The 26,910-nt window shown below is 37.5% G+C and overlaps 1 protein-coding gene across 5 annotated transcripts in view; it reads left to right on the forward strand.

Moving 5' to 3' along the window:
* The window catches only part of LOC124355100 (multiple PDZ domain protein-like), a 250,063-nt gene that overhangs the window by 64,907 nt on the left and 158,246 nt on the right, over window positions 1–26,910 (forward strand). For all 5 annotated transcript variants that reach the window (XM_046806048.1, XM_046806047.1, XM_046806045.1 and 2 more), the window contains exon 2: window positions 23,076–23,272. In XM_046806048.1, the coding sequence (XP_046662004.1) occupies window positions 23,076–23,272 (197 nt within the window). The remainder of the gene's footprint in view (window positions 1–23,075; window positions 23,273–26,910) is intronic.

Raw genomic sequence — 26,910 nt, forward strand, 5'->3', positions numbered from 1 at the left:
ACAGTTGATGTGCTAGCAACGCGCATGAACTTATGTATGTACTTACGTATGATATACAGTAGTGTAGGGCCAGGACAGTAGATGTGCTAGCAATGCGCGTGAACTTATGTATGTACTTACGTATGATATACAGTAGTGTAGGGCCAGGACAGTAAATGTGCTATCAGCGCGCGTGATCTCATGTATGTACTTATGTATATACAGTAGTGTAGGGCCAGAACAGTAGATGTGCTAGCAACGCGCATGAACTTATGTATGTACTTATGTATATACAGTAGTGTAGGGTCAGGACAGTGGATGTGCTAGCAGCGCGTGTGATCTCATGTATGTACTTATGTATATATATATATATATATATATATATATATATATATATATACAGTAGTGTAGGGCCAGGACAGTTGATGTGCTAGCAACGCGCATGAACTTATGTATGTACTTATGTATATACAGTAGTGTAGGGCCAGGACAGTGGATGTGCTAGCAACGCGCATGAACTTATGTATGTAGTTATGTATATACAGTAGTGTAGGGCCAGGACAGTTGATGTGCTAGCAACGCGCATGAACTTATGTATGTACTTATGTATATACAGTAGTGTAGGGCCAGGACAGTGGATGTGCTAGCAGCGCGCGTGCGCTCACGCCTACTGCATACATTACAGTCGCACAATGGACTTCCTCGGTATTGTGCCACACTTGGCGCTGCGCTCACGTTCAATTTTGTCATAAACTATTGAATGCTCCTTTTACTCCTTTTGTCGTTCAGGGCTTGCCAAACTAATTTACTGCCATTTCACCCGTGTCGCCTCTCATTAGCGATAAAGTGCCGTTGTTAACCGAACCATTCAGGACAAGCTCGCCTCGGGTTAAATATCTTTTAGCGTCGCCACTCATTGAATAGTTTCACGTTACGTTAAATGGAGTTGTGGTAAACGGAAAATAACATCTATTACTGTTACCTGTTAACAAGGTACGCTTGGTAATCGTGTAGCAGGCTTCGTCGAGGTTGCATATCAAATTTTAAGTTGACTACTCATTTTATTCTTAAATTAACCTCCGGACAGGCAACAGACGGAGAAGCACACAGAAAAGACATTTTTAAATTCCCACGGCGAGAAAAAAACTTTGTCATCACACTTAGTAGTCATTATTATCTAGCTAGAAATGTTTTTGCAACCTTTAAAGTCTTCACATGATATATTTATATACATTCTGAGATTATTTTGTTATCGTCATGATTACCCAAAGACCAATGTAAAAATTTTCGCTATAATAATAAAAAGCTACCGCTCAATCCCTAGGAGTGACACGTACCATCATCAAACCCGATGTTGCCCGTATAAATGAAGCTTCATGCAAACTGTCAGTTTCATAGGTCTGATCGTTCTCGAGATACCTTACGGACATAGACACAGACATAATTTAAAATGTTCTAGCCCCTCGCTAACGCCCCAACAATAACATTTCCAGTCATGCTTTATGAATGACTGATTGTTCGTAGATGTATTATAGCAAATTTTCTGACTGCAACTCATTATTTTTAGCAAATTTTATTTTCTGTAATATTTAGTTGTAGTGCAATAACTAATTTGGTCAACGAGTTTCAATGAGGCCTGAATTTTGCCGCGGTGACTAGTGTCGCATATTTTTAATATAGCTTGATCGTGCTGTATATCTGCAGCCGGAATTTGTAAGAGGAGAAAATACTGTTTTGTCCAATCTAGTTGTTTTGTATAAAAATTGTGTTATTTGATTCTTGAACTTTACTTACTTAGATAACAAGTTTAAGTTTAAATCAAAGCTTTCAATGCTTTATTGAGGGTGTTAAATATGATTTGATTTTAAAATTAATCACGCAAAAGCATTATTTTTACGTAAATAGGTGTATTTGCTTATTGCCATTTTGAACTAATTTACTTTTAAATATAAATAAATTATTTTAAAATATTATAAGGATGATAAAAAACCTGCCCTTTTCTCAAATAACATTGCTGATCACTTAGTTATAAATAATACACTTACTAAAGAGACAAACGTTTCAGGTATATAATGTTAAATGTAATCGGTCTCCAGTGCCAATTGTTGCGGATCAGATCACGCGTAACACTGCAGGACTCGTATCTTACTGGTCACGAACCTGTGTCTCATTCGTCCGTCACATTACTTCATTCCTTACGTGTTCTCTTGCCATCTAACGTCTGAATCTGCGTCGTGTATTCATGCTAGACCGAGTCGCAGCAGGCGATCTTGACAGCCACCGCTTGTACGGCGAGGTCTCCTTACTCACAGAGTAATGGTAATGTAGTACAGTCATTACTCACGACCCGCCGCGTGTCATTCCTTACACAGCGCAAGTAGACCACTAGCATTCAGCTGTAGTAACTGAGCGTGACCCAAACTAACCTGTCAAGTTCGAATTCGTGAAAAATTAATAGCGAAATGGAGTAAGATATTCTTAATGTTTTTCCTAGAGAGTAAGTTATTTGTTCTCCTGGATCCTCCGTCATGTACCGGATTGAACCCCTTACCGTCTCATTGTCCACTGAAGTGCTGTCCTCAAGGAGTTAAGGGTGATGAAAACGTCCAAGTCTCGTCCTGGATAAACATACGCTCTAAACATAACTACCAGGTTCTCAATCTTACTTGAGCTACTCTCGGATTCCATCTACCGTGATCGGAGCCGGGGCACTTGAAAACGTCTTCTAGGTTTTCATAGTTCATAAATAGATTGGCAGACTAACAGTCTGGTTCTGAACCGTATAGATCCTGTAGTAGCTCTGTGTGTACACTGTGCAGTACACCGGATTAACTTAAAGGCAATAAATCTAAAAGAAAATAAAGATTACTGAACCACCTATGGCTGTAAAAAACAATCGGGAATTCCTGCACCTAGAAAATAGAACTCCATAGTCTAGGACAATTTTTGTCCCGATTCGCTGGGTCTTTAAGCAATGTTGAACAGTCGAGAAAACTGACTAGTAATATCTTTATCTGATTACATCAGCGCTTTTGAAGCATACGCTCTTTAGCCTCCTCTTGTTTAAACCTCCACGCTCTTTGGAGTCTCACCCTTAGGAGATGTCGCTCTGTGGCTCCTCCGGCCTCTGAATGTTTCATATTTATAAATCACGTAATATCGAATAAAGTTCCCAATTTTTAAATACTTTCCGTTTGCATGCCTCCGTCCTCTTCAAACTTCTAGAATCATTTAACTTGTCAAAACCTTCAGCGGTTGTGGGGTCCAAAGTATTATACCGGATATAGAAGCAGGATTTTTGGATCTATTTTGACTTTGAAATGGTCATTTGCCGTGCATCTAAAGATGGATATTGAGTGCCTAAATATTTATTTACAATAAAACTTCATAGTTAAATCTAGGATTCAGATGATAAACGTATAAATAAATGAATCTTTCTATTTTAGGATAAAAATACATGGTATAATATTTAGGAACAATGTTTTTAATTTGTGTAAACCGTTACAAACATTGAAACAACTTTTCTATAGTTGCATCGAAATTAAATTAGACAATAGACTAGATTTTTATTATCGTACGTCGGTACTGACAGTGAATTGAATAACAAATACTCTGCTACGTTGCCTATTTTTGTTCATTAACACAAAATGTAGATAGACTCTCTGTAGTTTAATTTATAGGTTGAGTTTTTAATTGAATAGTTCAGTTGAAGTAATCAGGTTGCATTTTTGCATTTTAATTCTGTCAACTAACTCCTTATTGTCAAAAATACCATAAAGAAGCTGTGCAAATTAGTTCTGGTTCTAGGTTTAAATAGAAAGTTTTTTCTATTCAAAATTGTTGGAATTTTAATTAGAATTAATTAACTTCTAGAACACTTGGCTATGATTGCATTGCTACCTATTATATATCCTAGTATGTCTAATTTGTATCATTCTAATTACAATGTTAGAACTAATGTTTTATAAAAAAAGCATTTCTTTATAAATACATGACCAGTTTTTGTTATATAACTCTTGTATTGTTATTAGCCTAATGTGATAGAACAGTTTCAAGGTTGTGAATGTTCAAAATTACTTAAGGTCTAGTTTTAGGACACATAGTTTTTATGTTAATTGGATGATAGTGTTTGCCATATTGAAATCTGTGACCGATTTTCATAAATGTTTACAGCGTTTGAAGTGTAATATCCATCATGATTCATGTTTCAACTCTCTTAACGTCAAACGCAATCTTGACACTAACTTTATATGGTTATTGCATTGACAAAGACGCATCGTGTAGGTCTTCACTTGAGACTACACTCACCTTCTGATTACAGGGAGATAATGGGAGAGAAGGGGTCGTAAAAAGGAATAGTATAAGGAAGCATGACATCGTGTAGGTCTTCACTTGAGACTACACTCACCTTCTGATGACAGGGAGATAATGGGAGAGAAGGGGTCGTAAACAGGAATAGTATAAGGAAGCATGACATCGTGTAGGTCTTCACTTGAGACTACACTCACCTTCTGATTACAGGGAGATAATGGGAGAGAAGGGGTCGTAAAAAGGAATAGTATAAGGAAGCATGACATCGTGTAGGTCTTCACTTGAGACTACACTCACCTTCTGATTACAGGGAGATAATGGGAGAGAAGGGGTCGTAAACAGGAATAGTATAAGGAAGCATGACATCGTGTAGGTCTTCACTTGAGACTACACTCACCTTCTGATTACAGGGAGATAATGGGAGAGAAGGGGTCGTAAACAGGAATAGTATAAGGAAGCATGACATCGTGTAGGTCTTCACTTGAGACTACACTCACCTTCTGATTACAGGGAGATAATGGGAGAGAAGGGGTCGTAAACAGGAATAGTATAAGGAAGCATGACATCGTGTAGGTCTTCACTTGAGACTACACTCACCTTCTGATTACAGGGAGATAATGGGAGAGAAGGGGTCGTAAAAAGGAATAGTATAAGGAAGCATGCCATCGTGTAGGTCTTCACTTGTAGGTCTTCACTTGAGACTACACTCACCTTCTGATTACAGGGAGATAATGGGAGAGAAGGGGTCGTAAAAAGGAATAGTATAAGGAAGCATGCCATCGTGTAGGTCTTCACTTGAGACTACACTCACCTTCTGATTACAGGGAGATAATGGGAGAGAAGGGGTCGTAAAAAGGAATAGTATAAGGAAGCATGACATCGTGTAGGTCTTCACTTGAGACTACACTCACCTTCTGATGACAGGGAGATAATGGGAGAGAAGGGGTCGTAAACAGGAATAGTATAAGGAAGCATGACATCGTGTAGAACTTCACTCGAGACTACACTCACCTTTTGATGACAGGGAGATAATGGGAGAGAAGGGGTCGTAAACAGGAATAGTATAAGGAAGCATGACATCGTGTAGGTCTTCACTCGAGACTACGTCCCTTCTGATGACAGGGAGATAATGGGAGAGAAGGGGTCGTAAAAAGGAATAGTATAAGGAAGCATGCCATCGTGTAGGTCTTCACTTGAGACTACACTCACCTTCTGATGACAGGGAGATAATGGGAGAGAAGGGGTCGTAAAAAGGAATAGTATAAGGAAGCATGACATCGTGTAGGTCTTCACTTGAGACTACACTCACCTTCTGATGACAGGGAGATAATGGGAGAGAAGGGGTCGTAAACAGGAATAGTATAAGGAAGCATGACATCGTGTAGAACTTCACTCGAGACTACACTCACCTTTTGATGACAGGGAGATAATGGGAGAGAAGGGGTCGTAAACAGGTATAGTATAAGGAAGCATGCCATCGTGTAGGTCTTCACTTGAGACTACACTCACCTTCTGATGACAGGGAGATAATGGGAGAGAAGGGGTCGTAAAAAGGAATAGTATAAGGAAGCATGACATCGTGTAGGTCTTCACTTGAGGCTACACTCACCTTCTGATGACAGGGAGATAATGGGAGAGAAGGGGTTGTAAAAAGGAATAGTATAAGGAAGCACGACATCGTGTAGGTCTTCACTTGTGACTATACTCACCTTCTGATGACATGGAGATAATGGGAGAGAAGTGGTAGTAAACAGGTATTGTATAAGGAAGCTTGTCATCTTTAGTTCTTTCATTGTTCAGTTGAGTTTCAGAAAACTTAGATAGGTATATAATTCTACTGATCGCGTTGGTTTGGAATAGGAAAATTATAATTAATATTTCATCTCTATTGGACTTTTGAGAAATTTGAGAAAGAAGAAACGACAAGCTCTATTGCATTGTGATTTAGGAAATGAAATCCCCTAGCAACCGTAGGAGTTTGAACACAGATTTAAAGCCATGCGTTGGCCTTAGTCATGTCCAACAAATAACGTGGTCAGTACTTCAGGAAGGAATTCGTAGAATACTTATACATCTTCATTATTGGTGGAAGACCTTAAACCTTAAATTTAGTTGTAATATGCGTGAATAATATTATTAAATATGTTTAAAGAAATACATGCCTTACAACCCTAAGCTGCAGTAATTGTAAATTGAATTCAGCATTGAATGATGATAGTGTACCGTTAGTTAGTTCCATTTTATATAATGCAACATTTCACAACCTAGTTAGCCAGTACAACTTAATATTATTTTTTATCCAATGTTTCGGAACTAAATTATCGACGGACTAACTACCTAATTGGCACGCGTATGAATATTTTATTGTAACCCTTCGTAGCAGCCCAACTACGTGACTGATTTCACCTCGCGCGCTATGTCCGTAAGTAAAATTTATATTGTCGTATTATTCAATTAACCCTTTGATGCCAAACATATCAAAATGAATGTAACGTAGAGTAAAGTTGTAAATAGTAAAGTAACTTATCCTTGAAGATCTTTTATTTGCTTGATTGAAATGGATACAAGTTGTGGCGTTGTCCTTCTGACGAGCACGTTGTCGTGATAAGTTTTTTGTCTCATTAAGTGGCTAATACCGTCGCGAATTTGTTTTAGGCGAGCTCACGTATTATTTGAGTAGATGGCTACCACTTTCATAACTTCTACTCCTCTCCTAGTAATTACCGACTAGAAATAACCCTTCTTAGACTACAGCTTCAATGTCTCGTGCCAAGACGCCGACGCCCGGGTTGTGAGTCTATATATTGCGAAGGGAAGTAAAATCTTAAAGTTTTATAAAGTAAAATATCGTAGGCATAATTCCATAGAACATTGGATATTTGAGGCCCACCTATCAGATATACATTTTTAGTTCTTGTACTCTAATTGGCAGCAACGTGGCTAGGTATACATTTAATTTACCAACTAAAAGTAGTGCTTGTAAGTTTCATTAATTAAATTTAACTTATAAGTAAACTTTGCAATTCGAGTATTTATTACTACGACTTCAGAAGTCACCACCCCCATGTGTTATCGTCATTCGGTACAATAGAATGCAGATTCCACTATAGATAGGATAACCAAAGATAGAGAGGGACAATGTTATTTACTTTTTCAGTTAACAATTCAGTAAGAAAAGATTTGTCGGACTATTTTGTACCACATAAATATTGTGCTATTTTGCTACAAAGAGTTGATTTCATTGTGGTTGCGAAACCTTCACTACTATTGTTCGAATTGTGAGCAGTTGGTTCGCTTCAATCAAACAAAGTAATGTCTCACTTCCATAATGTTTTATTTTTGAGGTACTATAATTTTTTATGGTCTTAGTAAAAGCTCTAACCTACGTGTTATATAGCACTTAACACTAGTGTACGCTTTTCTTACCTACTATACGAGCCTTTTTAATCACTTCAGTTTGTGGTAACCCTAAATAGTAACACAGACAGAGACAAGGCAATGTGTATTAACAGTTTTATGCAGATAGATTTTGGATCATACATCATAGTGCAGATGGAGGGAAAGTAGGACTATTGTTCAATGATTATTACTATCAGGTTGAACACCTCATTCATGTTGCGACATACGCCAAGGCGCATGCCGTTACTCGCTTCAGCCGCGAGCGCTATAGGTATCAAGATGTGATAGTTACGTAAACTGGTATTGTGTAACACGCTACCGGATTGTTATAGGGTCTCTACATTTATATTACAGAGGTATTTAAATGAACGCATGAGTTACCAAGTGCTGTGCACCTGTCTTTATTAAGCAGCGGCAGGGCCCTCTTAAAACAGTTCCCATGTATATCCGTCTCTACAATACCTCTTGATAGAAATTTTCCAGAGGATTCAGTATTTTATTTAGGAAAGAACTTAAAGTTGAGCAATTTTACGGTACAGTATATTACGACTTTTACAAATGCCTATTCCAATGTATCGCAATCACTGCTTTTCAATGTAATCACTAATTTTACTGCCTTACAGGTAATTATTACAAAGAGTTATTTTCTAATTGAACCTCCGTAATGTGAAGTAGCAAACATTTTTTTACAGTTTTTACAAATGATTTAAATGTAAAATATTATTATTTTTGGACAATGAAATGCCAGAACATAGACGTTACATTAAAACACTGGATTATGTTAAACACAGCGTCTGTGCAATGAAGCGAGTAACCATTATGTGTTATAGCCACTATTTGTTTTGTAGAGTTGAGTATTTAATCACGTGTGTTAGTAATAATGTTATGAGATGATAACATGTTTTGTTGGTAACTGTGGACCAAGAGATAATTCCTGGGCTAAGGCGGTTGTAACTTTAGTAGCGTTAGTTTCCCCGAGCCTGAGGTAATCCCTATCGGCATTTTGTTGGCCCTTAACACATTGTGCCGCTTAGTGGTAATTTGCGGGATTTATGTGGCCATAACTTGGAATGGGGTTAGAGGGTTGTTAATTAACTTTGTTGTCCGCAACTCTCGACCGTACGGTGCGCTTCTTAGAACGCTGAGTTATGAGATATGCGAAGTGCTGAGGTATGAGATACGTTTAGAGGGTTGTTAGTTAACTATTTTGTCCGCAACTCTCAACCGTAAGGTGAGCTTCCAAGAACTCTGAGATATGAGATACAATTTGAATCTATCGTAAACACCTATAGGCAGTATAATATGTACAGATTTCTTCTGTTTTGTATACAACTTTCCTATACATATTGCTACGGCATTTATATTGTATAAGGTAGGAGTACGCCAGACCACATGTCGCGTCACAGATTTCGATGAACTTGCATGCAAACTGCCTTAAAGTCTATAATTCTTTCTACTCTGGAGATATCCTGCGGATATATCAACAATCAGAAAGAATAGAAACTTTTCTAGTCTCTTCAGTGGTGTGATTTAATGACGTTAACCAATTTCCCTGAAGAGACATGCACATCGTCGAACCCAGTCTTTATGTGTGTTGTAGACATGGAGTTCCGTGTAAAATTTAAAGAAAAGGTGAAATATTTCTGGAGATATCTTACAGGTAGTTTTGTTACGGTAATCCGCAGCCAAATCCCCACATGCACAATCTTTGAACTCAATTGGATATATAGAAATGAAGTTTCATATAAAACTTCAATTCTATATGTCAATTCGTGTCAATGCTGCGCGGACAGACAGACACAAAAGAAATTTTTCCATTCCCCTGAGTGATAGGCTAACGCAGCCAATAACGTGAGTCTTGTAAAAACAATAATATATACAACTATTAAATTTATTTTTTATTATTATTAATGATGACACTCTCCGGACAAACTTGGAGCTATAGAGTGAGGTGTTAACGTAATGGATACATGCTGTTTCCATCGCCTTTGCTGTAATACCTTACATTACAAATCCTTTTTGTTAGGGAGTTAAGTAAAATAAATTTAAAATCCGCATGTTTTATATATGGTTATTATTTATTTTCTTTAAGTGTAGGACATTTTTAGACCTTACTATTAGCTTAAATTGAATAAGTCACAATGCTTATTAGATGTCTTTATCACTTGTTTAAAACAAGTGGGGTTGGGGTGGATTTTTTGGCTGTCAGTGCGGTATTTGAAGTGGCAGTTCCAAAATTGTAGTGGTAGCAGAAATAGTATTTTGACTTTGAGGCAACTCAGGCAATAATATCTTGTGCCGGTTGGTCGCGCTGTTCAGGCACCGTGTCAGGTCGTGGAACTGTATGGATGATGGCTGATCTGTAACATTTTAAAAGAAATTAAAAGTATTTCGTCAATTTCGTCAACTTTTGAAAATGTAGATCCTTTCTTTAATATTAAAAACGTTGCCAATATAATGTATAGTTCTTTAATGTCTAAATTACGTCCTGGATGTCATAAGTTTTAGGTCTAGTATACGGTACCGTAACATTTCTCAACTTTAATTTCTTTTCTAAATAAAATATTGATTTTAATATTTTTTTAAAGTATCTTACAACTAACTGGGTTAAAGATTTAGTAAATTTTTTTAAGAGAAATGAAATTATGTTTGTTGTATTGATAGGTTGTAATACTATGAATATTTCCATACTTTGATATCCATCTCAATAATACAAGTATTTTCATTATGTTATCCATCTCAAGAATATGAGTATTCCATCGTTTCATTATCCATCTCAGGAATAACATTGTTTCCCTGGTTTTTATTATCCATCTCAATAATACGAGTATTTTCATTATTTGATTATCCTTCTCAAGGATACGAGAATTTCATTGTTTGTTTATCTCATTCAGTGTGAGTCTTAAGAACACATCATACAGAAACAAAATTATTGTGTTCTATTGTACATTGTTGTGTTTGTCGTAATTATTCTTTTACACATTTATTTGCACAAACAATGTAAGTGGCAGGTTTCGTTTACATGCAAGTGTGTTACCCAAGTGTGTAAAATCTAATCTAAAAGAAAAAGTAAACTTATTACTTGGTCGAAACCTGACCCTAGTTGCGAAAATAGTTAACCCCCGTTGTCTATTCATATGACGCGACGCAAAAACAATCCTTTCCCCGTATAAAGGTGCCATTCTGCCGGTATCTCGTTCTCTTAATGTAAGTAACAAAGGTAAAACAAGACGGAGGCGGAGACTTCAATACCATTAGCTTACGTAAACACCCTTACAGTCGCAGTTTGTCGGTCTGATGGCCTCGCAGCGCCTTTGTGCAACATTTTATTACCGAATCTGCTAAAAGGTCTTGTTGTCGTTTTATCTTACAGTTTCAATTGCTTCCATTGTGTTAGAAGTGTGTTGCAATATGGAAACTAATTTTTTGATTTTAATTCTCAATTCAAAATTTAAAGAATAGTTACTTGCGAAAGCTTGAGAAGGCAGATATATTAACCATCGTTGTGAAGATAACAACGATGACTGTGTAATACCTGTAGTGTTAGTAACATTCTGTCAATGAGGTCTTTCAGTTTCATACGATCAATTCTTTTTAAGAGTGCATGTTTAACCATGTTAACAATAATTTGAATGAAGCGAGAACTTATGGAAAGTAAAATAACTAATTAACTATTAGACATTACATTATGCGTTTGTGGTGTTTTGACAAAATGGAAACCGAAAAAACCTAGAACATGGTTGTTATATAAGTTGTGTTAGAATCATGTGTGATATATGGTATGGAAAATATTGTACCTTTCCATTTAGAACAACATTTCTGCCGATTTAAAACATTGAAGAATCAATATTGTAGCAGACATTCAAATTCATATTGTTGGAAAGACAATTATATGGGTTTTTTTATTACAGAGTGTGTATATGAAAATGTATGTCAGGCAGTATAGTGCAGTAAACCCATCCAGACAAGTAACTTGCCGCCAAAATATCCAGTTACGGTGATTGTTACTGCGGACTAGCAAGGCGGGCACCCGCATCTGCTCCGGCTGTCACTGTTACAATACAGTCCTACCCACCGACTTGAAAGTGTCTCTTTAAGATCATCAATCTTTCTTTGCTTGTTGCAAATATTTTTATTAAAACAAGTATTACTCTGTAAATTCAGTATTTTTAGAATCTCCAGACAATTCTTATAGAGCGAGAATCTATACCTTAAAGTAACACGTCTGTTACTGTGGATGATACGACATTAGTAAACCAGTAAGCTAGTTCTTTATGTCATTCGTGCAGTCGTGAGGTAAGGAAATAACTGAGTTTACACTTTGTGGACCCAAGTCAAAACGTTAGTCGTTGTATCCCCTGATTCGTACAATGAACCAAAATAGAAATAATATTTCAGTCATAAATTCGATTTTTTAGAAAGTAAAAGTGCACCTGCAGAGCCTTTATTGGCTGTACCTGCCCTAGGGTTTTCCAAAAATGCATCTCATTGTCTTTGTATTTTAATCCAAATAATCATATAAGCATATGTTTTTTAAGTCGAAACTTTTATGAGACCAGACATTTTTTTATTTTAAACTAAGTACAACTAAATAGCTAAAGACAAATTACGTATTCTCTAGTTTGTATTCGACCCTTTGTTGATATATTTGCACTTTATCCAACTATTACAAAATGAGTGGGTAGTGTTCTGCTAAAGATTTTGACTAGACAGGCGTCCTTCTCTGAACTTATGATCCTTTTAACTATGAACATTTGTAAGTTTAATTTTGCTTTCTGAAAACTATTTTAAAACTATTTTAACTATTTTAAAATTTATTGTAGATTTTCGCTTCATATGTACAATTGTCCTAAATGTAAAGTTCTCTGTTGCCTCTAGAAGTATTTGTTGTCTACTCACGGGGGTAAAACGCCGTTTGTATTCTGGTTTCAAGCTCTTGCCGTCTTAGTACAGTTATTGCCCCGCTGCCGCGTCTGTACTTCGCTCGGTTAGAGTGATAATTGTCTGTGTTACCGTACACATTACGTTGATAATGAGATCATTCCATTAATGAGATCACTGTTCTAGTAAATGATCTATCCACAAAGTGTCTTCTAATAACAGTAGTGTCAGCTATAATAAATTAGTATGCTATTGACATTATCAGTCAAAACAGTGCAGTTAATTGAAGTAAGGTCTACACGATTCCGTGTCATGAGCGTCATTGTGACGTATGAGATACAATGGCTAGTGAAATTTTGAGATAACCAGCTAATCGTTGAGTGGTTTTAACGGACCACATCCGTTGGAGTGCACATGTGACCGAATGCTGAGATATCGAATTAGTCACAGAATGGTTTGAATGCTGTACGCGTGATCGAGTATTGAGATAGACAGTCGTTAAGTTGTTTGAATGGTGTTTAACACAATATTAAGATTACTAACCAGTCACCGTATGATTTGAATGCTGTGTATGTGATCGAATATTGAGATAGACAATCGTTAAGTTTTTTGAATGGTGTTTAACAGAATATTGAGATTACTAACCAGTCACCGTATGATTTGAATGCTGTGTATGTGATCGAATATTGAGATAGACAGTCACTAAGTTGATTAAATGGTGCGTATATTGATCGAAGTTGAGATATCTAACTAGTCACGGAATGGTTTCAGGTTTCAATGCTGTACACGTGATCGAATATTGAGATAAATAGACAGTCATTGTACACGGTTTTACCGGTACAATGCACATCGGTACCAATACCCGATCGTATGGTATCGGCAATACTCGGTAGTGCTGCACATTTTACCGAGTGTTACGATAACAAGTAAGACGTTGAGATTAAGCATGTCTCCAAAGTCCGATACTGAAAACAGTAACGTAAGCTTTGAGAGTTTTGAGGAATCCTATAAGACAGAACTGTTATAATTCTTCTGCTTTTTGTAGTAGTGGAAGTCGTGTGGAAAACTTGACTTACAACATGTTATTAATTGTTTTTCTATTATTTTCCAATAATATATTTTCTTCGTATGTACCGATTTGTTTGCTAAGAACGTATAATAATAATGTTCTGCTTAGTCACATTGTGCTGTAAGGTTATCAACGTCACAGTACAGAAACGTCGTGTACGTTTGGATTCGCTCACACATGTGCCCTTACATAAACATACAGTTATACTGTGACCTCCTGGTGCACGCACCCCTACTACAGGCCTCTTCACTGTGGGAGAACTGCTATTTACGTCCGCGTGCGTCGTAAAATGCGTCGTACAATAAACTTTTTTATGATGGAATTGTATTGAGTCGTAAATACCTCCCGGTTTAAAGCGTGTCGTACGCGTAATTACTTGCCGGGCACGTCAAAACACCGTTTATGGGCAACCGATACACTCGACAATGGAAGCTGTTTGCTGTGATTTAGCTTTACGATTGGCTACACAACTTATGGTAAAGTTTCTTGTCGTCTTGTGAGCTACAATTTTTATTATGATTTTGATTTAGCGCCAATTGACCCACTTATACATTGTAGCTTATATAAGCCTTGGCACCTATCAGGATTTCGCAATATCAGAAGTAGTAGAAGAAGAAATAGTAAGGCTTAATAAATAGTCCACCGTCGCTCATGTAGAAGGCGTTTATCCAAGACCTCGAAGATGCCTGATGAGCATACTCTTAATTGCCAGAAATTTGGCTGATCCAAAAATTTCATCATGACATTTTGAGCAGTGCCAGGTACCTAAAAACCTGTTACATCTAAGGACTTTTAGATTTTTGATTGGTAACCAATTAAGGGGAGCATGTACCTTTTTCGGGTCCCATGTTATTTTAAATGGGAGTACACTGCAACATGTCGGTACCATTATCCTCCTAAACTATTAGACATATTGACTTTAAAACTTTAGGGTTTTGTTCTACATTAACAGCTTTATATTTTCATGCCTTTTTTTTAATATCTCAATAAACAAAAAAATTATCGTGGTAGCAATTTAACAAAATTTTTTTTTTTTTAATTATGTAAATACAATATTTTTTAAAATTATAAAAACATAATATATATTGATAAAAAAAGCATGAATTTACTCACCAACTAGTCTGCAATAAGTGTGTAAAATTTGAAGTCTGTAAGTCTAATAATTGTTTCACAACGTGTTCCGAAATGTCACAAAACGGTACTTTCGGTAAAACAGCTTTAAAGATTTAGTTACACTTCAAAACACATAATCACTTTAAAATCCACCTGGACAGTAATCATCTTCTTCATTTTTACTCTTTTTTCCTATCCTTCTTTTTATCCTCTTCTTTTTTATTTTCTTCTTGGACTTCTTTGTCAGCTTTTTTAACCCTATTGGAATCGATTTTGTTGAAGGCCTTCAACCATAAAGCGTCCTGGTTGGATACATAATCGTTCCAAAAAATTCACTTTTGCGATTGCTCCTTCATTAAAACTAAGAACTGCATCACAAACCCCTAATTTTAATGTCTGAATGCCAACAAATGTGGTCTTGGGTAGCCTATTCCAAATTTACGCTATTGAATGCTTTCATTAGGGTTCTGTGTTTTACCGTGCAGACACCTCTTTAGTAGGGCTGGGGCTGATAAATCCTTATAGATTGGTTTTATTTCTTCCATAATAGATTCAGGCAATGAGTTTGTATGTTTTGAAATCATCTAGCTTATTATTTTCCTGAGCTTGTCTGTATTTGCACCAAGACTCAATCCCAGGCGGGCATAGTTCGTGCTGAGGTTTTTGCGTCAGTCCGATAATTTGTGATAGAACGTAGCCCATATTGCTCTCTTCATTTTTTCAACATCTTCCAAATTATTCCTTATTGCCATCCCATAAAAAACGTTGTAAGTGATCTATCTCTACATCAGTCAACCTACCTTGTCCTCCAAGTCCTTTACCATCCTTCAATTTGATTCCTTTTTTATCCCTCTTCAATCGCCGCAGTCTTGTTCCTAGTCGCTTCTGAATATGGCCTAACACATTCAAGTTTTTCTAACAAAACATCATCACCATAGGGATTGTTTGCCACAACATGAGTAAACCCCTTAGAGTCCCCATCTCCAAGGTATTTTTGTGTATCGCACATTGAGTTTAGCCTCAGAGCGGCGACAAAGAGTCAGAGCTCCCGCCACCCTCCATTCCACCACTTGTACCTGAAAAATTTGCCAAACAAGTACCGGAAGAATTTTTGTGCTGTTTCAATAGGGTTGTGTCATGGCTTAGAGGTTTTCTGACACATTTATTACAATATTTGCTGAAACACTCAAAGTCCATAACCTTTCCTGTATCGAAGGATGTTGCTGTCATTACGCCGTTCACAGAGGTGAAAGCCTCGCGTCTGCCAGGTACCGTCAAAAGCGGCTGCTATATCACGACAATCATCATTTAGGCTACGAACTTCATCAGCTGCCTGTCTAAGTGAACATTCACTTACCTCTGTTACAGCAGTAAGCAGTTTTTTTATTATATTTTTCAATTTCGGCTGTTTGGTGGAGCGATATTCATTACAGCAGAAAATACCCTACCAGAATCTAGGCCTTTGCCGATTGAACGTAGAGCATAAACATATCTTAGATTCAACTCATTCATATTTCTAACACATTTGGAGCTTATTACTGAGTCAGTATGTTTACATACATTGCAACAAATATTTACACGATGTACTATTCCACACTTGAAGTCTTCATCTAGGCTTATGTCAATGCAGTCGGAACTACTACAATATTTACATGCAGTGAAAGATTTTATTAGGCCAGAAATCTGTTGTAAATCTATTATAATATTTACATTGTTTATGTCATAATCACTAAATTTAGGCAACTTTGAATCATTAATCTTCTTAGAACTAGATGATTGTTTAGGCCTAGGCCTATTAGATTCACTTGTACCTGGAGAAGCACTTAGTCCTAGTTCACTTGAATTTTTACGAAATTGGTTACCTCTGTAAGACTGTTTATTGAACCTTTTCACTCTAGGCATGGCTAATACACAATAATATCACTTATTTATATAATAAATACACACTAAGAGTCCAAAGTTTTGATCACTGGCACCACACAAAATAGAATTACACTGACAAACACTGTTAGATAAACATAAACAATAACAATAATATCAATAGTGTAGTTAGGTAAGTTACAGATGACTTATATCCTTCAAATGCATCTAAAGCAAGCAGTGCTACCAAACCTAAAGGGGAAAAAACTTAATAATCATACAATTGGAGCAAGTAATATGTATATAATACATTCTGACACTAACAATCCATAGCGCGCCATGTTTGTCAGCTGAAAAAAGCGTGCATACATTTCTTAAAAACACATTTTTACACATATTTCTAAACCTCTCAGATATAGAGTGTTATATATTTTTGAAAAGGGCATAAAAACATAGTATTTTTTTATGATATGTTTCAAAAAAATCGATATTTTGGTGCCAAAAAGGTACATGCTCCCCTTAAGCAACAGCGCCTGAACATTCCGCCCTCAAAGCTAGTAGTTCAACAATATAAAGTATTACCTCTTTCTCCGCCCTAGTTCATAGTTTTGTTAAGCTTAGAAATATACTTTGTAGTCCAGACTTACAGTGCTTGGTTGACCATGTACCGCGCGTACCGATTATAATTTAGTGAATGTCTCGTACGATAAAGTTTAGGAACTGATGTGTATAAGTGGCACGAGTTAGAATGGTTCCGGCGACGACAAAACGTATTATACAAGTTTGCTCAACGTGCACAGAGTCGAGGATCACGACCACGGCAAGTGGAAGACAGTCGGGTTTTGCAGGTCTCGAATCTTCTGGTCCGCTTTCCTATAGTTGGTGTGTGCAGGTTATTTAGACCAGCACGTGCTCTGCACAAGTTAGTGTGTAACTAAGGTTTCGAGTGTCTGGAATCTTTATTAGTACGAGTGCAAGTCTAGACGACCGACAGAGAATTGCGTAAGTTGGTTCAACATTTATTCGCTTTTGGGAGCAAATGTATTTAGTAAATTTCAATTTAAGATTAAAATATATAGTAATACATTGTATGGCCCTGATTGGCTGAAAATTTTCGAAGGAGTAGGGAAATGCTCACTTATGTCAGTCTTTCTACCTACACGATAACTCGAAAAATAATTTATGAGAGTCTTGCAATTTTGCATGAAACTCGTTTCTAAATTGGAAAGATCGAGTTTTATTATGGTACATATTCGTTGATGGGAAATGGCGCAGCGTTATGCTACTCAGAAGGCTTATCTCGAGAACGCATTGAGCTATGGACTTGAAGTTTTAGATGAATCTTTATTTTTACATAGACAAGATCGAGTTCGTTTATGTATGTCTCTCTCCATGGGATTTGGTTGAGCATTACTGAGGTGTAACTCTTGAGAAAGAATCCAGCTACAGAATTTAAATGTTGTATAAACATTAATTTCTACATACGTAAGACAATGATTTTGCACATTTTTCTATGAGATTGGGCTGAGGTTTGGTCAAGCATATTAATCAAGGGTTTGTAGAGATAGAATTTAGCTATAGACATGAAATTCGAATGAAATCTAATTTCTCAATTGGCAAGATCAAGTTTGATGATGATACACATCCTTTTATGGGACGGCTGAAAGTTATAAAGGCTTTACTAATGGGGTTGTTTCGGAAAATAATTAACCTTAGATTTGAAATTTTTCAACAAACATGATCTATATCTAGGAAAGATCTTAGATTATACTTAGGTTCTTAGTGGATCTCACTAGGCTATACCGTCAAGGGTATGCCCATTGCCTTCAGACGGCGACAGGACCTTGGAACAGTAGTCATCCTGACACGATTATAGGTTACGTTTTATACTTTTTGGTAGTAGTGAGGTGAAGGCAGCTTTGCTGATATTGGCATAGACCATGTTTTGCCAATATATAGATGAGATAAACCAATAGCCTTGAAAATTAGCGAAGTAACAACACGACACATTGTCTAACTAACTTTTACTTTGTGGATAATCAGACATGTTATCAATGTTATAATATTGATCAAGCTGGAAGTCAAATTGGAGGCTATTCCAAAATCAGATCGACCAAATTGCATATAACCAAACCATCAGTTCTGGACAGTACCATTGAGAAATGGACAAAGGAATACACAAATCTTGGTGGAAATTGGGTAAAGTTAATATTTGATGCAGGCGTTTTAATGCAGGAGATTTAATATACAAATACATAGAGGTGATGGTATTGCTGTCTTATCTGCTAAAAAACCTCCATTAATGCGATCAGTGACTTTGTGAACTGAGCCCTTTGAGGATATTTGAGTTCGAATTAGAATATACGGAAACCCAGTAATATAACAAACAACCTTCAGCGTGCATTGTGGGAAATTGCAATTACTCAGTTAATCCGACCGGAACACAGACCGGTCCGGCTGCATGCAGCCCTGAGTTAATCAAGGTAGGTCAATAACGCTGCCACGAGGTCCGCAATTTCTCTAATTGCTTGTCAACAAGTCACGTGGTGTCGTGGTCGGGACAGAGGGGGGTAGAGAGAGAGAGAGGAACAACAAGCTATAGCTAGCTTTATCTACCTGTATCGTGGCTCGATAACCTAGTATCTGTGTTAATTGATTAATGTTGTCTTAAAAAACTGAACTTGTTAATTAGTTTTACTTCCAGTTAAAGTAGGTTAATCGTTTCGTATCGCGAATTTGAGCTACTTACACGCAGACATGTGCAAGTTAATGTCAACCCAACACAGTGTTTTACTCGGATTCGAAAAAAAAAAAAACAGATGGTGATCGCTTGGATATAATTCTGTTATTTTAAAGAATCGATGCTTTTACCACGCCAGCCACCGGTATTTTAATGATGGCTCTAATGTCCGCTTTTCTGCTTGTAAATGATCCCCTAAAGTGAGACAAATTACGAAAATGTAAGTGCCAGGGGCGGAACCCACGCCGTGAATCTGTGGCATCCTTGTAGAAGGGGAGCAGATTCCCCTAATGATCGTATTAAAATCGTCTTTTCGTCTTAAACTATCACTTTGCGTCGTATTAAACAGTTTCAGCGTAGAGTTAGGACCGTATTATGTGTAGTAGGCTACGTAGTAGACGCAAGGCCTAGAACCGCATGTCTCGGCTGCTCAGCTTCACAACTGGGCAGGACACTTTAGTTGTATCGGTTATAGTTTAACGCTAATTTTAAATTTCACGTATTAGTGTTTGTTGGTCATTTCAAGTAGGCATTTATTAATATGTTGAGATCCCAAGAAAACAATGTTTTGGAAAAAAAGAAAGTTGCCCAAAGAAGCGGCTCTGTAAATATCCTCATTGATTCCTTGAGAGAGCATGAATGAGATTTCAAATGCCGCTATGACTACACGATAGAGATATCAGTGCAATGTTCATCGACTTATTGTTGCACCGATATGCACTCAAGGGCTCCATCTTTATTAATACATTCACTTTTCCCTTAAGTTTGCGTAAGATGTAAGATTTATTAATGTACGATTCCTTTTAAAATTTTAATTTTCGATATAATGTAATCCCTGATTATACGATATAGGTGTACGCCATACCATGTGTCGCGTAACAGACGTAGCTGAGGTTGCAAGCAAACATTCTAACCCTCTTTAATTCTCGACATGTTCTACGGGTAGATAGACATGAAAGATAGACATATATGAAATCTTTTTAGAGACATATTACCTCATGCTATATTAAACTTTATATTCATTAAGGTAGGTTTCTTAGCAATGTTCAAATCATTAAAGTGCCGGTTACTAGCGAAGGTATTGCAACGCAATAGTGCACTGAAATCAAATACGTTCACCGAGTTTGAACAGTTTTACTCTATGAATAAAAATGTTACATGTTCAAATCACATATTGCTGTACGCAGTTTACTCAAAAATGTATTTGTTCTGCTTTTTTCTTATTGCCATCATGGAGTAAATAAGACCAATGTATAAATCCAATGGAATGACATGCACCATATTGAAACTCAACGTTCGTTATGTGCAAAATTTCAAGTCTGTATGTAATTTCCCTCGAGATATCGTGCGGACAACCACATTAAATAGAGTGATAGGCAGACAAACAAAATTAATTTTTTTTCTGCCTCTCGAGTGGTCATCCAATCATGACACTTTAATGTTTGACCAAAGACCCAAATTTAAAGAAGTACTATTCTTGTCATCATCAATGAGTTTGAGTGTGAAAAGTAACTAAATAGATAGAATACAATTGGACTAAATCTTGTGAGATATATAACGCGTACACCCCATGCCAAAGACAATTAAGTTGAACGATTCGGCGACCGTCTTGCGGAAGAGGGCAATAACGTTGATACGGCTCTTGTTTCCCTCCCAAACAACATTTCCACCCTCACTTCAGACCAGAGATCAACCCGTTGTATGGCGATGGAGGGTAGTGAGATGTCGGGGACAATAGCGTCCCATTAAACAAGTCATCCCGCATTGAAGTAGCTTTGTGTTACAGTCTGCCTGTGTGCTCGTATATCGACATGCGCACCCGTGGCGCTCTGCGTGGGTATGTCGGGGACTACAGTGTCCCATTAAACAAGTCATCCCGCAATGAAGTAGCTTTGTGTTACAGTCTGTCTGTGTGCTCGTATATTGACGTGCGTACCCGTGGCGCTCTGCGTGGGTATGTCGGGGACTACATCTCATTAAACAAGTCATCCCGCATTGAAGTAGCTTTGTGTTACAGTCTGCCTGTGTGCTCGTATATCGACGTGCGTACCCGTGGCGCTCTGCTTGGGTATGTCGGGGACTACAACATCTCATTAAACAAGTCATCCCGCATTGAAGTAGCTTTGTGTTACAGTCTGCCTGTGTGCTCGTATATCGACGTGCGTACCCGTGGCGCTCTGCTTGGGTATGTCGGGGACTACAACATCTCATTAAACAAGTCATCCCGCATTGAAGTAGCTTTGTGTTACTGTCTGTCTGTGTGCTCGTATATCGACGTGCGTACCCGTGGCGCTCTGCGTGGGTATGTCGGGGACTACAACATCTCATTAAACAAGTCATCCCGCATTGAAGTAGCTTTGTGTTACAGTCTGCCTGTGTGCTCGTATATCGACGTGCGTACCCGTGGCGCTCTGCGTGGGTATGTCGGGGACTACATCTCATTAAACAAGTCATCCCGCAATGAAGTAGCTTTGTGTTACAGTCTGCCTGTGTGCTCGTATATCGACGTGCGTACCCGTGGCGCTCTGCGTGGGTATGTCAGGGACTACAACATCTCATTAAACAAGTCATCCCGCATTGAAGTAGCTTTGTGTTACAGTCTGCCTGTGTGCTCGTATATCGACGTGCGTACCCGTGGCGCTCTGCGTGGGTATGTCAGGGACTACAACATCTCATTAAACAAGTCATCCCGCATTGAAGTAGCTTTGTGTTACAGTCTGTCTGTGTGCTCGTATATCGACGTGCGTACCCGTGGCGCTCTGCGTGGGTATGTCGCCGCCTCTCCCCGGGGAAATCTCGCAGTAGTGTCTCGATCCATTACCTGTCAAGTGGCTAGAATCGTAGTGGTAGCGCAATACTTCTGGCTAGACAACACTGTTGTCTGTGTATCGTATAAAATACATTGTTATAAGCGAGAACCGTTAAACCCACATAAATCCTGTATATGACAAAAATTACAATTTAAAATTCAATTTTATTTCCTTACGAAGTGTTTGAACTCTCATTTGTTGCAATGTAGTTCTGCAAATGTGGACGACTGTTGCTTAGAATGAATACTTTTTAAACATAAAATAACATTTATAGGTTTTTTCTTTATAACTTATACTTAACTGTTAACGGATTAAAATGTAAAAGAACAGACTTTTAGCAAAACAGAGATCCCCTCCACATGTTTGATATGAGTTCTAACTCCCTTCTATTTCCCTCTTTATATAGAGTGCATTAGATAGTTGCAGATCCGGTCAGCTTTACTTTTTCTAAAATAAGTAACATATAACAGTGTCTCGCCTGAAGGAAATCGTCAAAATATAGCAAAAATATAGCATACCAGCAATTGAGTCTGACGAAAAATTATTGAGGGGTTGATTGAATACTTATGTATATTTACAGACGAAAAGTGTAATTGACACTATAATACGCGACGCTTAGTTAAAGATTGTCATCAATGTGGTGTATGTAATAAACGTCCACTATAAGATTAAAGATAATCATGTCAGTTAGGTGTTCGCTTCTTTCCACAAGAGGTCTGTATAGGTTCCTGCGGGTACATTTTTTAAGGCCAGGCTAAAATCGGGTACATAAAATGCGCGGCCAAGTCACTTTGGATTTGTTTCATATTAAAGTGAGATTGGAAGTAGTTAATGCTCTAAATAGTGAATGATAGCAAGAGTCCAATCGCTGAATGAGTGAATTTATTTCTACAAACTTTCTTGTATGTTTCAGATAAAGTAAAGAAGAAGTATGGCAACTTGGGGCCCGGCGTGGTCATGGTGCAGGTCGAGAAGGGTCACCAGGGTCTGGGTATCAGCCTTGCTGGCCACAAGGACCGCAACCGCATGGCGGTCTTCGTCTGCGGCATCAACCCCAAGGGCTCGGCCTATAAGACCGGCGGCATACAAGTGGGCGACGAGATACTCGAGGTCAGTTCAGAGATATGATTCTAACCTTATTGCGAATAAACTTTAAGTTACTTGAGTTTCTTTCTGTTAGGTCGAAATCTAAATTTGTCCACCAGTACGTAGAGTAGTGTTTACGCGTCGTGTCGGGTGTGGTTGCCTTAACCGACATTCTGTTGTGGCAACTATCAATATTTGTAATGCCAAGCTGCGATACCAAAAATCATAAATACGAAAGTATTGAAATTTGAATTGACTTTGCCATAAATTCGCACACATTGAAATGTTCATTTCCAATAAATCAATGCTCAATTATGATTACTACTGCCAGGATACTCCGATTCATAGTAGAAATTCGTAAAAATGTGTACTTGGAATCCATAAAAACAGTTACTTCATTTGTACGAAACTCAAATTATTTAATCGATGTTAATTAATGAAATCAATTGCACTGCACCTTTGAATAAATGCTTAGTATAAACTCACTTAGATAATAGAAACTCGTGTATGCGTGAGCTATTGGATTATTTCAGTGACAACTAGTCAAGTACACGTACAGCCAAATATGAACAGAAAATAGCCTCAGGATAAGTTTAACTTTATGAACCAAGACTGTAAAATATGTTAATTTTTAATTCGAATACATCTAGGTTATATTTGGAAAATCTTTTTACACTTGGATGTAGACATCTTCAGTGATTCAATGTTATAGTCCCAGTCGGTAAACTGTTAATTAATTATTTACATTAAATTAGGAGTGGATAGTATTTTTCGTATTATGGTAGAAAATTGGTCAATGTAATGTTGTTTGACGAAATATTGTGTTTCACTGAACAAACAAGCCTTCATCTATAATAAAATAAATAAGCACGGAACAAAATCTTGAAAACTGAATTAAAGTTTTTCATTACAATTCCAGTGAAGGAACAACAATGAGGCGCTTTCTTATTGTTTGTTAAGAAAATAAAGCCAGAGCGGTGGATGGGAGGTGCCGATTCTCGAGTTTGTTTTCTGCAAATTACCTCAATTACTGGGAGCCAAAGCCGCTCTTGAACAAAGATTCTCTCCAACAGACGTCCACGCCGTTCTGTGATAACTCGTTAACGCCCGTCATCATTGAAAATAATCGATTGTTATGGTTTGAAACAATTTTATTTTGAACTTAATTTGCTAATGTTAACCCTACTAATTGCTTTGCTCCAAGTTCAAATACGTATGCCTGGTTAAATGTTGATGTTTTAACAATATTTAAAAACAATCGTTCTCGTATACTTAATTCACACACTATTATTGTGCTGGTTCTTATTTTCTTGGACAGTTTTTACTTCACTGTAACAGCCTACATACTTCGATGTGTTTTATTGAAATTGTACTTTCCTCACACATATTGTGGTATTTATACTTGCAGCTGGGTAGTTAATTACTCAAAATATTTTTGTACTTGAGCACACTATTCTATAATGGCACTGCTTCGTTGTACTTAAGTTCAGCTTAACGAAAGCAAGCGGCCGTCAGAGTAATGAAAGAAGCCTCCAACACCACTTTTATTAACAATGGGCAACATCTATGGTGGTAGCATTCTGCTTTATCTGAGGTCTTCCGACACTTGAGTTGGGGCCATCTAACGAAGGCAGGCGGCCGTCGGAGTAATGAAAGAAGCCTCCAACACCACTTTTATTAACAATGGGCAAACATCTATGGTGGTAGCATTCTGCTTTATCTGAGGTCTTTCGACACTTGAGTGAAGGTCTTTCGTCCATCTAACGAAGGCAGGCGGCCGTCGGAGTAATGAAAAAAAATCTCCAACACCACTTTTATTAACAATGGGCAAACATCTATGGTGGTAGCATTCTGCTTTATCTGAGGTCTTTCGACACTTGAGTGAAGGTCTTTCGTCCATCTAACGAAGGCAGGCGGCCGTCGGAGTAATGAAAAAAAATCTCCAACACCACTTTTATTAACAATGGACAAACATCTATGATGGTAGCATTCTGCTTTATCTGAGGTCTTTCTACACTTGAGTTGAGTCCTTATAACGAAGGCAGGCAGGCGTCGGAGTAATGAAAGAAGCCTCCAACAATGGGCAACATCTGGTGGTGGCATTTTGCTTTGCATACTGCACTTAAACTGGTCAACTGAAAGGAGAATTGACAAGTACATGTGTTTTGGAAGTTTTCTAAACTCTAAAAAAAATAGTTTTCACTTTAGGTTATGTCGGAGATTGAGTCCTCGTGGATGATTTTGTTTGAAGAGCCAATATGCTAGGTTGTTCATCTCTTCTCGACCATATGGTTGGAATTTCTAAGCATACTACTGAAACATCTTTCAATCAAGTTGGTTATTATGCACAGCATGTGCAGACATGGTTTAAGTTCATTTGATATTGAAAATCGGCACGATATTGTTCTTCCTTACCTAAGTGATATTGATGTTTCTTCAGTGTAAAACTTAGAACAATGTTGACATGATAATTTATAAATTAAATTTTTATGTAGGTAGGTACTATGTTTGACGATTAATACTTTAGTTTCGATACTATAACAGGCATCAAAGCCCTAGTACCTTACAATTTATAATGTTCACAAAGAATCCATTAGGATACATAAAGAAATAAAATGACATAAAACTATTATAATATAAAAAACCAGTGCGCACGATACACTAAACAATTTGAGAGTATATTCTCTTAATTTCATTGCAATATTTCATGAAATAGCTCAATATTTAGGCTATATTTAAATTGTAAGATGTTAAGAAAGCTCTCTCTTTAAGCAATCCTTATAACTCTCATTTGTGTTCACGATCAAGATATTTTAATAAATAAAAGAACAGTCTGACATACGACGTTATGATTAACTGTGCTTCCAGTGTGCAATTCATCTCTTTGAGCAAACTCAGTTCATGGTTAACACAGGCGCTGTACAATCGAGACGCCCTCCTCGTATGACTAACCAACAGATTGTACACTGCGGTGTGGCACGGCGCTCCCCGAGACAGTTTATGGCTTTGTTTGGCCTCATCTCGTAAATCTACTGAATAATGGCCGCTTTACGAGAAATTTGTTCGCACAGTCTCGTCATCCCGTCGTCGGGCAACTACCCCGGTGGCGTAGCACGATGTGCAATCAGAACAGATTGTACAGTGCGGTGTAGCGCGGCGCTCTCCGAGACAGTTTATGGCTTTGTTTGGCCTCATCTCGTAAATCTACTGCATAATGGCCGCTTTACGAGTGAAATGGTGCTGGACAGTCTCGTCATCCCGTCGTCGGACTACTATCCCGGTGATGAAGCATTAACAATGTGCAATCAAAACAGATTAAGTGTGACAGTATAATGGAGTAACCATTAAATATTAGCATTATATGAGAGTACGTATTTTTTGAAATCAAAGATTGAATTTAACGCTTTTGCTACGTTTGTACAAGATTATGACTACGAATGATGAGACCGTATATTGCATTTGTGATGAAGGATATGATGTTATATCGTAACATCACATACGTATTTATTTGCATATTTATTAAGACGTATTAACATCACATAGCAGGTTTTAAAACTCAGCTTCAATTGGAAACGAAATATTAAGATGCCTATACATCTGTTAACATCAATTCTGTTAAAAAAAAAACATTAGAGAGTTTAATCACTAGGACATACATTACT

Source organism: Homalodisca vitripennis, chromosome 2 (genome assembly GCF_021130785.1).
Source record: "Homalodisca vitripennis isolate AUS2020 chromosome 2, UT_GWSS_2.1, whole genome shotgun sequence".
In the NCBI taxonomy this organism is placed as follows: Eukaryota; Metazoa; Arthropoda; class Insecta; order Hemiptera; family Cicadellidae; genus Homalodisca; species Homalodisca vitripennis.